General features: G+C 47.8%; 2 protein-coding genes across 2 annotated transcripts in view; both read right to left on the bottom strand.

The window, feature by feature from the left end:
• LOC144954627 (uncharacterized) overlaps positions 1-13,826 on the bottom strand; it is a 65,283-nt gene that overhangs the window by 16,160 nt on the left and 35,297 nt on the right. The gene's annotated exons all lie outside the window — the stretch shown is intronic.
• Positions 4,279-7,890, bottom strand: LOC144954626 (dual specificity tyrosine-phosphorylation-regulated kinase 3-like). Its single transcript, XM_078885080.1, has 3 exons — positions 6,520-7,890; positions 6,040-6,176; positions 4,279-4,562 (listed from the first exon to the last, which is right to left on the bottom strand). Exons 1-3 carry the CDS (start codon positions 6,640-6,642, stop codon positions 4,493-4,495), a joined length of 330 nt encoding a protein of 109 aa, XP_078741206.1. The 5' UTR covers positions 6,643-7,890; the 3' UTR covers positions 4,279-4,492.

Below are 13,826 nucleotides of genomic sequence, written 5' to 3'. Positions count from 1 at the left end.
GAGTACCTCTCCCGCTGGCCGATGGCCTGGCCTTTGCCTGACCAGTCAGCGGCGTCTATCACAGACGCCTTTCTATTTGGGTATGTTATGGACAAAGGGGCGCCGGAGAGGCTCCTTACAGACCAAGGCCGGAATCTTTCCTCGAAATTGTTGGGGGAGGTGTGTGCGGCGCTGGGTACAAAAAAAATACGGACATCTCCCTACTACCCACAAACGGATGGTATGGTGGAACGGCTTAATCGGACCCTGTCCGCCATGTTGTGCCATACGGTTAGTGAAAAACAATCGGATTGGGATTTGCATATCCCTGGGGTGCTTTCAGCGTACCGGATGACGCCGCATGCGGCTACAGGATATTCGCCGTTTTTTCTAATGTACGGTCGTGAAAACGTACCGCCGATTAATGAACAGTTGGGAACCGGAGCGAGGGGACCTGTCAAGCCTCTTCCTGATTATATTCAGGACACCGTTCGCCGAGTCACTGAGGCGCGGGTGGGGGCTCGCATGGCTACGGCCAAAGCCCAGGCTCGGAACGAGCGGTGTGCGCGACGTTCAAAAGGGGAATGCCCCTGGAAAACGGGGGACCTGGCCTGGCTCCATTGTCCACAGGTGCGGCCAGGTACCTCTCCTAAATTACATAAGCCATGGCAAGGGCCGGTTCGCCTCATCGAGGTTCCCAACCCACAGTCGGCGCGTGTTCGGTTTGGTTCTCGGCGTTGATTCGTCCATACATCTCGGTTGAAACCATACGTGGCCCCTCGACCGGATGCGTCATCTCCTGAGGTTGCCTTGCCGGGGTCTGTTGCTGCCAACTCGCCCTTGCCTGTGCCTGCTGACTTTGCTAGAGCGCCTGTCGTGCCTTTCACAGACGAGCCGGCCGTGACGCGGCAGGGGAAAGAAGACCCAGCTCGGGGTGCGCCTACCACGGCTGCGGAACCTTTGAGGCCCGCAGCCCTTCCAACCCCGCCGCGGACACGATTGCGGGACGCCTCTGATGCTGCGCCTTCGAAAATAGGGGACCGGGACGTTGCCAGGCCTCCAATAGCGACAGACGAACTTCAGCCTGTCGCTCTTAAAACCCTGCCACGTTCCCGCTCGGCGGGAGGGCCACCGACCGTCCGGGACGGCCCGGCGACCCGTACCCGCTCGAAATCCCTCACATTTCGTTAATTATTGTGTTGTGTTCTTGTTTTTTCGGTATATTATGGTGTGTTCTGTGTCCTTTTTCGTATTCGGTCGTGTTCGCTCGCATTGCTTATTGGAGTTGTGTTCAGCCGAGGTCGGCTGGATTTTCTCTACGGGGGAGGGTGGTGTAATGCGGGCGTAAACGACCTCCCGGAAGTGACGTCATGGGGGGAGGAGTTACGTCACGTGGGGGAGAGGGTAGGGGTCTATAAGGGGGGTAACCGGAAGCAGTCGGGAGTGATCGGAGACTGGGAAAGTGGGAGGCCACGCAGGGCGAAGGGTGAGGAGAGAGTGGCGAGATCGCCACACACCCGAGCCACGAGGATCGGCACCGTCGGCCAACGGTGACCGACCCCCGGGCAGCAGGAGCAGCGAGGAGGCTGCAGAGAGCAGCGGGTCTGCAAGGGAGGAGTCGGGCAGCAGGGGTCTGCACGACGAGACAGCAGCGGGTCTGCTAGGAGGGAGTTGGGCTACGTGAGCGACAGCAGCCTGGGGCTGCAGAGCAGAGAGTATATAGGGGAGTGCCGTGAGGGAAAAGAGATCGAACCCAAATAAAGGACACAGGACAGAGAGAAGCGTCCGAGTCTTTTATTACATATGTAAAAGGGTGCGGCTCTATAGACAACTTATCCTAGTTGCTCACAGCTGCCCGTTAACGAGTTACAAACCAAAGACCACACTCGAGGGCGCACGGATTTAGTGACGATTTGGGAAGTTTTCCATTCACAGCATGGAAGCCGACAATGGGCACCTGTCGGTTCAAACGCGTGTTTGGCACGTTATGAAAATCATTCTTTTCGGCTCCGGTTTGTGTTTCCCAAAGTTTGTGGCAACGCTGTGATCTACATTGCTGGTTTTCTCCGTGGTGAGTCCCCCAATAGCGACACGACTCTACACGACAGTTTAATTCATACCGGATCATCACCAGAGGTAACATGACCCTGTCTCCTTCCAGATAGACGGACAGAGCTAACACATCGACCCTGTGACCAACGTGGGCGGTTTTCTCTATGGTCCGAGTCCCCAATAATGACAACTCTGGAACAAAGTCACGCTGAATGCTGTGTCCACTCACTGGCTTGATGTCCGCATGGATAATGCTCCTGGCCTTGGTGTGGCAAAGAAACTTGATGCCCCTGGTGTAAGTTTTCACCATCCCCATGTGCAATTGCCGGAGCCCTGCTTCCATAATCACATCATGGAGGCTCTCCCTGTGAAAGAGGCAGAAGCAACAACAACAATTACAACGACGCAGTGTCAGTGGCATACCCTGCAATACTGCGTGGATTATGATAACGACAATATTAATATTCTATTTGCACATTCACGACTAATATGAGTCATAGCTCCGTGTGGGTTTAGGTCATTGGTTTGCTGATAAACCGAATCAGCTAGCACATCTGACCACTTGCTTTCATTGGCTCTGTTTCTGGGTGGTGGAGTTATCTATTAGGAGATACAAAAACTCCACGCAGAAAGGCGTCCGTGTTGAGAATCAAACTCAGGGATTTTCATCGAGGTGCACAAGCGTCACCACTGCGCTGCAGCCAACCTGCTGATCGAGTGGAGGCGTGGCTATATAAAAGTGGGCGGTGCTGATTGAGAAAAGAGGAGTGGCCTCTAGTGCACCTGGGGCACATGCCAGCTCCACAGTATCGCAATGCGAGGTTGGCACGGGAATCCCAGAAGTAACATCTAGCCCCGGTGGTGTGATGTTATCACCCCCCCTGGTGTGGAAGAGATCGGGGCTTTGATCCTGACCCTGACGCATGTATATTCTGAGTTTGCATGTTCTCCCCCTGGTCACGTGGATTTTTCTCCGGGTCCTCTGGTTTTTCCCTCCATATTTAGAAACGTGTTTAGAGTATTTGGCTGCCATACATTTCCACATCAGCCACTTTTTTTAGCTATCAGTTGTAGCCAGGCCGCTTGTGAAAAATAACTAATAGGGCAGTGGGCTTTACCTGCTAAATAAAATAGTTTTTGATAATTGGTTCTTTACCCTTCTATCTGGCAACAAAACTGACACCTTTTTTTTACAAGGAGTCATGTTTGCATAGACCGCAATACTTGCAGTCATAATACAAACAAAAGAACATAACTCTGATAATGTGCACTGTCCTTAAAGTTGATTGATCCACACCCGAGACGGCTTTCCTTAGAGCCTAGTCTCATATGGGTTGGACCAGATGACGCCAAAAGGCGCACAACTCAAAGACAATGCACCATCAGAGTATGAGAGCTCGGGGCAAGCATCTACACTATGGGAACCTCATTTGCCAGTAAAAATATGATAATTGGTTCTTTACCCTTCTATCTGGCAACAAAACTGACACATTTTTTTTACATAGAGTCATGTTTGCATAGACCGCAATACCTGCAGTCATAATACAAACAAAAGAACATAACTCTGATAATGTGCACTGTCCTTAAAGTTGATTGATCCACACCCGAGACAGCTTTCCTTAGAGCCTAGTCTCATATGGGTTGGACCAGATGAAGGGTAAAGAACCAATTATCATATTTTTACTGGCAAATGAGGTTCCCATAGTGTAGATGCTTGCCCCGAGCTCTCATACTCTGATGGTGCATTGTCTTTGAGTTGTGCGCCTTTTGGCGTCATCTGGTCCAACCCATATGAGACTAGGCTCTAAGGAAAGCTGTCTCGGGTGTGGATCAATCAACTTTAAGGACAGTGCACATTATCAGAGTTATGTTCTTTTGTTTGTATTATGACTGCAGGTATTGCGGTCTATGCAAACATGACTCCTTGTAAAAAAAGGTGTCAGTTTTGTTGCCAGATAGAAGGGTAAAGAACCAATTATCATATTTTTACTGGCAAATGAGGTTCCCATAGTGTAGATGCTTGCCCCGAGCTCTCATACTCTGATGGTGCATTGTCTTTGAGTTTTGCGCCTTTTGGCGTCATCTGGTCCAACCCATATGAGACTAGGCTCTAAGGAAAGCTGTCTCGGGTGTGGATCAATCAACTTTAAGGACAGTGCACATTATCAGAGTTATGTTCTTTTGTTTGTATTATGACTGCAGGTATTGCGGTCTATGCAAACATGACTCCTTGTAAAAAAAGGTGTCAGTTTTGTTGCCAGATAGAAGGGTAAAGAACCAATTATCATATTTTTACTGGCAAATGAGGTTCCCATAGTGTAAAATAGTTTTTGTTTAGCTAATGAAGTTTACCACGCCAAGGGGGGGGGGGGCGGTGGGAACACATGGTAGAGGACACCACATGCAGTGGTGTCCTCTGAAGTCAAAATGGTTCAGGACTTTGACGACGTTGTAGTCCTCATCACTGCCCTCGCCCTGAAGTTCCAGAGCCATCTTGATCTCCATTCTCTTGAGATGTATCACGCTTGGAGCTGTGCAGAGAAAATGCACAAATGAATCATGACTTAGACTTGCTTAAGGAATGACCAGAAACAAATTATATTCAAAATTAAATAATTATACGTTCCCCAAGTGTAATGTCATTATGAGTTCCAGTAGCGCGCTCATGGAAGGTTCCAGAAAGGATAGGGAAGAGGATAAAATAAGCAAGGGATAGAGGGGGTTTGGGGTGCTGCCTTAACGTAGTGATTCCCTAATGTGTGAATTGAGCCGACTCCGAGCATGGTCCCAGCCACACTCAGGATTTCCAGGAGCTGAGCCAAGCCACGGCTGAGCCACTCGTGTATCTTTATCAGCAGCTGAGTGGCTCAAGCCTGAGCCAAACCACGGCTGAGCTGGAGCTGAGCCTGAGTTTTAGAGACTGAGCCATAGCTAATTCGTGACTGAATGTGGCTCTCACAGAGCAAGGCATTATAACGTGGAACATCATGGGACCTCCTTTGCCAATACCAAAATATGAGAATAGATTTTCCCCTTTTTCCTGGCAACAAAACAAGTGTTAAGATGTAAAAAAAAAATGAAACCTTTTACAAGGAATCATGTCTGAATTAACCACAATACTTGTGGTCAGTATGCAAACAAAAAACATACTCTGATAATATATGCATTGTCTTTTAAACTGATTGGTCCACACCAGACAGCTTTCTGTTAAGTCTAGTCTCAAAACGGTGTTAAACCAGAGGACGCCAAAAGGCGTACAGCACAAAGACGAGCACTATCAGAGGCATGAGAGCTCGGGGTGAGCAGCTACATCATGGGACCTCCTTTGCGGGTATCTTTTTGGTATTGGCAAAGGAGGTCCCATGATGTAGCTGCTATAACGCAGAACGCACATGTTATAACACAGAACGCGCCCGTTATGACATGGGATAACCTCATTAAAGCGTGGAACGTGCATTTTATAGCGTGGAACGTGCCCATTATAACGTGGAAGGCTCCCGTTATAACACGGACCGCACCCATTATAATCCGTAATGCATCTGTTCTAATGCAGGAAAGCGCCCATTATAACGTGCAATATGCCTGCTATGAAACTGCCCGGCTGAGCGGTGATACAGTAGGCGGAATGCGGAATGATAACGTGACGTGACAGCATACCCGCCATTATTGGTCTCTTCATATCACTGTGTGCGTGTATTATATCTTGCAAAACTTTATCGTTACATTATATATGGGGATATTATGTTTGCTTAATGTGCTTTCCCTTAACGCGGCACTTTTCAGGAATGCATCTACCAGGTGAAATGAAGAATTAACGTCATGTAAGAGTGAACTGATCCAGAACAGGGGGAGAACATACAAACTCCACACAGGAGGGCACCCGAGTCAGGAGTCGAACCGGGGACCATCTGTGAGGCACGAGTTGTCACCACCTCATCACACGACTGCCCACAGCAAAGGACTGAACAACAACGTCGTCCTTGTGACAACACCGCTCTGAATTCTTACCTCAATGGTGATACCAAGATCTTCACGGCCACCAGGGTGTTCCTCATGTGGTCAAGGCACCGGATCACCTGGCCTTGACCTCCGTACCCAATCTTCTTCAGCACCTCATAGCGGTAGTGGAGGTGCTCATGCTGGACCTGCACCAAATTACAATCATTTAGACTGACTATATTTTGAAAATCACAACATGTAAGAAGTGTGAGCATTATTTTACGAAATAATTGTTTTATTAAGTGTTTGGTTTTCTTAAATCTGTAATTGTGGAATGCTCTGATGTCTGCTGGCTGAGACACCCTTAAAAAGCTCATTAGCTCAATGGGCTTAACTTGGGAAATAAACTTGATTGTGAAGTGTGTGGGAGAGTGCATGTGTGCTGTCTCTGGTTGGTTGGTACTTCTGGTGTAATGACAAGAAGCCACGAACCTCGCGACCGCTGCGCCTGTGACCGCCCCCCCGGGAGGGCTTTGTGGCGAGTCTCACCGGAATGTAATGATGTTCGTGGTCGTCGTATCCATCGTTGTTTGGTCCCCGGGATCTGTTGCGGAGCGCAAAGTACCATACTTCCTGTATGGCGACAAGCTCCAGCTTCTCCTGGTGGGTCATTTGAGGGCCAAAGAGAGCCAGGATTGCTGCAGGCAAGAGAATAACAACAACAGCTGTCGGTGATCATATGTTTAGATTTCTTTTCAGGAGGTTCCTGCAGATGATTTACAGAGAATGGGGGTGACGCTGCTGCCATTACGTCTGCTGTGTGATCCCAATTTGAGGAGTTTGCAGGGGATTTGGATGTTTTGGCCAATACCAGTTATGTCTGTATGTTGAACTTATTTTGCATCGTGCTTCAGCAACCCTGCTAATCAGAAGTGAAGGAGAAGGACAATAAACTAAAAAGTTCGCAAAAATTATAGATTTAAATGAGCATCGCTCCAGTGGCTTCCTAATGTCGGAAGAGCATTCCAGATGACTGCAGAAGCACATCTGAAAACGTGCGATGCAGTGACCATCTTCGTTCGATGTCCAGCTATATGCAGCTTTGATGACGTCTTCGGTTGCTTGGGTTTGACAACGGGGTTAATGAATTAGATAAATACAACACAGATATGCCAAGGATTTTATGAAATAAGAATAGCTTTTACCCTTTCTGGCACAAAAACAGGTGTTAATATGTTCAAACACCAAATAGATACCTTTTGCAAGGCATCAAGTCTGCATTTACCACATACTTGTGGAAAAATATGCAAACAAACATGCTCCGATAATATATGCATTGTGTTTGAAATTGACTGGCCTGCACCAGAGACAGCCTTCTCTATGACCTTGTCTCGCCGGTGTGAGACCAGAGAATGGCAAAAGTCGAACGGTACATCACCCATGCAACATGGCCACCATGAAGTCCCCCATGCATCATGGTCACTGTCACGTCCCCCTTGAAACATGACCGTCGTGATGTCCCACCATTCAGTGTGGTCATCTTGACGTCACTCATTTCTGTTCTTACCTTGTGGCGATTTGCTGCAGATGGAGGCTGTTGTATGTGTCGGGTTATGAAATTTTGATAAAAATAATAAAAAATAATATTTTTCCGAAAAATGCGCAAATCGCATTATGTTAATGTGTGTATTAACATGCATAAATTATTATAATGTGTGTAATTATATGCATAAATTATGATAATCGCGGAGATAATCGTAGTGATTTATGCGGATGCTTGCGATTATGTTACTGTGAGCAGTTATGATAATTAGGCTTAGCTTCGTTTATCCATTGTTATATCAATCAGGATAATACGATTATCATCGATTAAACGTTTACCGATTATCTTAGTGTGTGTTATGATATTTTAGGTCTCCATTTTCATATCTCATCGCAGGATACAGTTATCAAGAATAAGATAGTTTTGCATGGACTTGGAAAGAAGCACTCGAACAGTTGGTGTTAAGCAATTTTATTCTTAACAAGCACATGACACTCTCTTATCCGAAAGCAAGTATACATCAATCAATTCATGGACAAGATTATGCAGTAACGAAAATGAATGACTAAAAATACTTCTTCATTGGCGTGATTATGCAGTTAACGAAAATGAATGACTAAAACATTTCTTATTCATGTAACTCGACGACAGCAACTGCTTTGCACGATCAGTTGATATTGAACGCACCACCTCGAAATGGCAACCCTTTTTGAAACGCAAAGACAATTTTTTTTGTCTTATTCGTGTGCGTGCTGTGTGTGCGTTGTCCCCTTGTAATATTAATTAATTCTTAGAGCCGGGAGTTGTGTCGTTAGCTTGTGTGGTGTGGGAGGATACGAACAGCGGCCAGAAGTTTTCTCTGGGTTGGGCGTGGCCGCCGCTCTGCTCCTGCTGCTCCCTCGCTCTCTCTCCACTGCTGGACGACGAGTTGGCACGACGCTCGGTGACGCCCGGTGACGTCCGAGTCGTGCTGCTCTTGCGCTCTCTCTCCCTCTACTGCTAAATGACGAGTTGGCACGATGCTGTCCTTGAAGATGCTCGGTCGCTCGTGTCACTCGGTGGCGCTCGGTGGCGCTCGATGTCGCTCGGTGTCGCTCGGTGGCGCTCGGTGGCGCCCGGTGGCGCCCGGTGTCGCTCGGTGTCGCTCGGTGGCGCTCGGTGGCGCCCGGTGGCGCCCGGTGGCGCTCGGTGGCGCTCGTTCGGAAGACTTTGACTCTCTTTCTCCACTGCGGGATGACGAGTCAGTTTTGGTTGATGCTGGTTGATCTGGGTGTGTATTAGACACACGGCGCATTCGATGGCGCTGTCCTCTTCCTCACAGCCATTTGACCAGGCTTTCTCCACTACTTCGCGCTCTCTGCTTTACTCGCTTGGTCGACGCTTGGCGATCTCCGCCCTTTTACAGGTTGATTGCTTGTCGTCGCTCGTCACTCTCTCTGCTCCGCGTTTCCCTTGTTCGTGCAGCTGCCAGCTTCACTCGCACTTAACTTCGTTCTGCGAGAAGCGACACCTGCTATCGGCATCGGTGTTTCGTTTCCTCACGACGCTCCGCCAGCCGGAGCACGGCTGAAACCCAGCCCCGACCCAGGTTGAACTCAGACTTCTGCGACTCGAACGACTCCTCCTCGTTCCATCACTTCTCGAGGCACAACCGCCCCAGCTCTCTTGCGAGCCCCGTCGCAACACCGCGTCACAAGCCGAGTTGCGAGACTGAGCACGACTCAACCCAGACTGCCTGTTCGCTGTGTGCGCCCGTGCCTAACTCAAAACGTGACTCCCCTCTGCGCATTCCTTGCGAGCGGGCAACAAAACACAAACAGAGCGAGAAAAAGCAGACACCCCCGCGACTCCTCCTCACGACCTTTCCTAACCCTCCAAACATTCATGGGCCATCTGTTTGTGCTGCGGGGAGACAAAGACGGCCGTGTTTAACTCAAAACGTGAGCACCCTCTCCTCTCTCCGCGTCTCTTGCGAGAGAAAACAAACAATGTCAGCACAAACCCCCCCCCCCTTGTGACCTTTTTGCTCCCTCCTTGCTTGCCAGACCCCGCTGGAAGACAAAGGTGGCTGAGGAGATGTTTGTAATACATTTATGTGGTCCTGTGTGTTACATTTATTCTTGAATTATATTTTATGAGTTCCTTCGGTCTTAGTATCGTGGTTATCATTCGTCTATGATTAATGAATATTCGTAATGATCCTCGTCACATTATTATTTTGGGGCTTCGCCAAGTTTAGTTCTCCAGAGATTGGTGTTTTATTCTGAGTTATATTTTAATGTCCTGAGGTTAAATGTAACTATGTTTCCACTTAAGCTTTCTGGAATTCGTACTCTTTAGTTTTTCGGAAGGTCGTGTAGATAGGAAACATATACTTCTAAATAATATGTATGCGGTGAATATAAGGGAATTACTAATAATAAAAATTATTGTTTGTTGGTTAATTATCTTTGTTAAGTTTCTACTTTTCGGTAAGGAAAACGTTAAGAAAACGCGAGTTTCAACCGTTATTTACTCTGCACCTTATCTGTACATCTCCAGATGTCTTTGGGAGGTTAGTCCATACATCTTTTTGTCCATCTGGATGTCTATGACCTCTCTGTGACTGACTTCTTACCAGTTTAATGGCCGTTTCACAGATTCCTGGTGTGCTTGTAGTGGGTTGTTTTCATTATTTAATTAAAAAAAGTATATATAGATATAATGAAAAAAAAAAAAAATTTCTTAATTATTCTTAATATTAATAACGGAAAACAGGGCATAGATACAACATGCTGCATGATGCTGCATGATGATGCTGCATGATGCTGCATGATGCTGCATGATGCTGCATGATGATGCTGCATGATGCTGCATGATGCTGCATGATGCTGCATGATGATGCTGCATGATGCTGCATGATGCTGCATGATGCTGCATGATGATGCTGCATGATGCTGCATGATGCTGCATGATGCTGCATGATGCTGCATGATGCTGCATGATGATGCATGATGCTGCATGATGCTGCATGATGATGCTGCATGATGCTGCATGTTGCTGCATGATGATGCTGCATGATGCTGCATGATGCTGCATGATGCTGCATGATGCTGCATGATGATGCTGCATGATGCTGCATGATGATGCTGCATGATGCTGCATGATGATGCTGCATGATGCTGCATGATGATGCTGCATGATGCTGCATGATTCTGCATGATGCTGCATGATGCTGCATGATGCTGCATGATGATGCTGCATGATGCTGCATGATGCTGCATGATGCTGCATGATGCTGCATGATGATGCATGATGCTGCATGATGCTGCATGATGATGCTGCATGATGATGCTGCATGATGATGCTGCATGATGCTGCATGATGATGTTGCATGATGCTGCATGATGCTGCATGATGCTGCATGATGCTGCATGATGCTGCATGATGATGCTGCATGATGCTGCATGATGATGCATGATGATGCTGCATGATGCTGCATGATGCTGCATGATGCTGCATGATGCTGCATGATGCTGCATGATGCTGCATGATGATGCAGCATGATGCTGCATGATAATGCTGCATGATGCTGCATGATGCTGCATGATGCTGCATGATGATGCTGCATGATGCTGCATGATGCTGCATGATGCTGCTGCATGATGATGCTGCATGATGATGCTGCATGATGATGCTGCATGATGATGCTGCATGATGCTGCATGATGCTGCATGATGCTGCATGATGCTGCATGATGATGCTGCATGATGCTGCATGATGCTGCATGATGCTGCATGATGCTGCATGATGATGCTGCATGATGATGCTGCATGATGCTGCATGATGCTGCATGATGCTGCATGATGCTGCATGATGCTGCATGATGCTGCATGATGCTGCATGATGCTGCATGATGATGCTGCATGATGCTGCATGATGCTGCATGATGATGCTGCATGATGCTGCATGATGCTGCATGATGATGCTGCATGATGCTGCATGATGCTGCATGATGATGCTGCATGATGCTGCATGATGATGCTGCATGATGCTGCATGATGCTGCATGATGCTGCATGATGCTGCATGATGATGCTGCATGATGCTGCATGATGATGCTGCATGATGCTGCATGATGCTGCATGATGCTGCATGATGCTGCATGATGCTGCATGATGCTGCATGATGATGCTGCATGATGCTGCATGATGCTGCATGATGCTGCATGATGCTGCATGATGCAGCATCATGCAGCATCATGCAGCATCATGCAGCATCATCATGCAGCATCATCATGCAGCATCATCATGCAGCATCATTCAGCATCATGCAGCATCATGCAGCATCATCATGCAGCATCATGCAGCATCATCATGCAGCATCATCATGCAGCATCATGCAGCATCATGCAGCAGCATGCAGCATCATGCAGCATCATGCAGCATCATGCAGCATCATCATGCAGCATCATGCAGCATCATCATGCAGCATCATGCAACATCATCATGCAGCATCATGCAGCATCATCATGCAGCATCATGCAGCATCATGCAGCATCATCATGCAGCATCATGCAGCATCATGCAGCATCATGCAGCATCATGCAGCATCATGCAACATCATGCAGCATCATGCAACATCATCATGCAGCATCATCATGCAGCATCATGCAGCATCATCATGCAGCATCATGCAGCATCATCATGCAGCATCATCATGCAGCATCATGCAGCATCATGCAGCATCATGCAGCATCATGCAGCATCATGCAGCATCATGCAGCATCATGCAGCATCATCATGCAGCATCATCATGCAGCATCATGCAGCATCATGCAGCATCATGCAGCATCATGCAGCATCATGCAGCATCATGCAGCATCATGCAGCATCATGCAGCATCATGCAGCATCATGCAGCATCATGCAGCATCATGCAGCATCATGCAGCATCATCATGAAACATCATGCAGCATCATGCAGCATCATCATGCAGCATCATGCAGCATCATGCAGCATCATCATGCAGCATCATGCAGCATCATGCAGCATCATGCAGCATCATCATGCAGCATCATCATGCAGCATCATCATGCAGCATCATCATGCAGCATCATCATGCAGCATCATCATGCAGCATCATCATGCAGCATCATCATGCAGCATCATGCAGCATCATGCAGCATCATCATGCAGCATCATGCAGCATCATGCAGCATCATGCAGCATTATGCAGCATCATGCAGCATCATGCAGCATCATGCAGCATCATCATGCAGCATCATGCAGCATAATGCAGCATCATCATGCAGCATCATGCAGCATCATCATGCAGCATCATCATGCAGCATCATGCAGCATCATCATGCAGCATCATCATGCAGCATCATGCAGCATCATGAAGCATCATGCAGCATCATGCAGCATCATCATGCAGCATCATGCAGCATCATCATGCAGCATCATGCAGCATCATCATGCAGCATCATCATGCAGCATCATGCAGCATCATGCAGCATCATCATGCAGCATCATCATGCAGCATCATGCAGCATCATGCAGCATCATGCAGCATCATGCAGCATCATCATGCAGCATCATGCAGCATCATGCAGCATCATGCAGCATCATCATGCAGCATCATCATGCAGCATCATGCAGCATCATCATGCAGCATCATCATGCAGCATCATGCAGCATCATCATGCAGCGTCATGCAACATCTACATGCAGCGTCATGCAGCATCATGCAGCATCATGAAGCATCATGCAGCATCATGCAGCATCATGCAGCATCATGCAGCATCATACAGCATCATGCAGCATCATCATGCAGCATCATGCATCATCATGCAGCATCATCATGCAGCATCATGCAGCATCATCATGCAGCATCATCATGCAGCATCATGCAGCATCATGCAGCATCATGCAGCATCATGCAGCATCATCATGCAGCATCATGCAGCATAATGCAGCATCATCATGCAGCATCATGCAGCATCATCATGCAGCATCATCATGCAGCATCATGCAGCATCATCATGCAGCATCATCATGCAGCATCATGCAGCATCATGAAGCATCATGCAGCATCATGCAGCATCATCATGCAGCATCATGCAGCATCATCATGCAGCATCATGCAGCATCATCATGCAGCATCATCATGCAGCATCATGCAGCATCATGCAGCATCATCATGCAGCATCATCATGCAGCATCATGCAGCATCATGCAGCATCATGCAGCATCATGCAGCATCATCATGCAGCATCATGCAGCATCATGCAGCATCATGCAGCATCATCATGCAGCATCATCATGCAGCATC

Source organism: Lampetra fluviatilis, unplaced genomic scaffold, assembly GCF_964198595.1.
Source record: "Lampetra fluviatilis unplaced genomic scaffold, kcLamFluv1.1 SCAFFOLD_312, whole genome shotgun sequence".
Lineage (NCBI taxonomy): Eukaryota > Metazoa > Chordata > Hyperoartia > Petromyzontiformes > Petromyzontidae > Lampetra > Lampetra fluviatilis.
The sequence above is the reverse complement of the archived record's forward strand: the minus strand, read 5'-3'. Positions and strand labels throughout refer to the sequence as shown.

Coding starts and splice junctions, on each gene's coding strand:
- LOC144954626 (XM_078885080.1), bottom strand. CDS start 6,642: ATGACCCACCAGGAGAAGCTGGAGCTTGTCGCCATACAGGAAGTATGG. Junction 6,177..6,519: donor ACGAACATCATTACATTCCG/GTGAGACTCGCC, acceptor AATTTGGTGCAG/GTCCAGCATGAGCACCTCCA. Junction 4,563..6,039: donor ATCTTGGTATCACCATTGAG/GTAAGAATTCAG, acceptor TTCTCTGCACAG/CTCCAAGCGTGATACATCTC.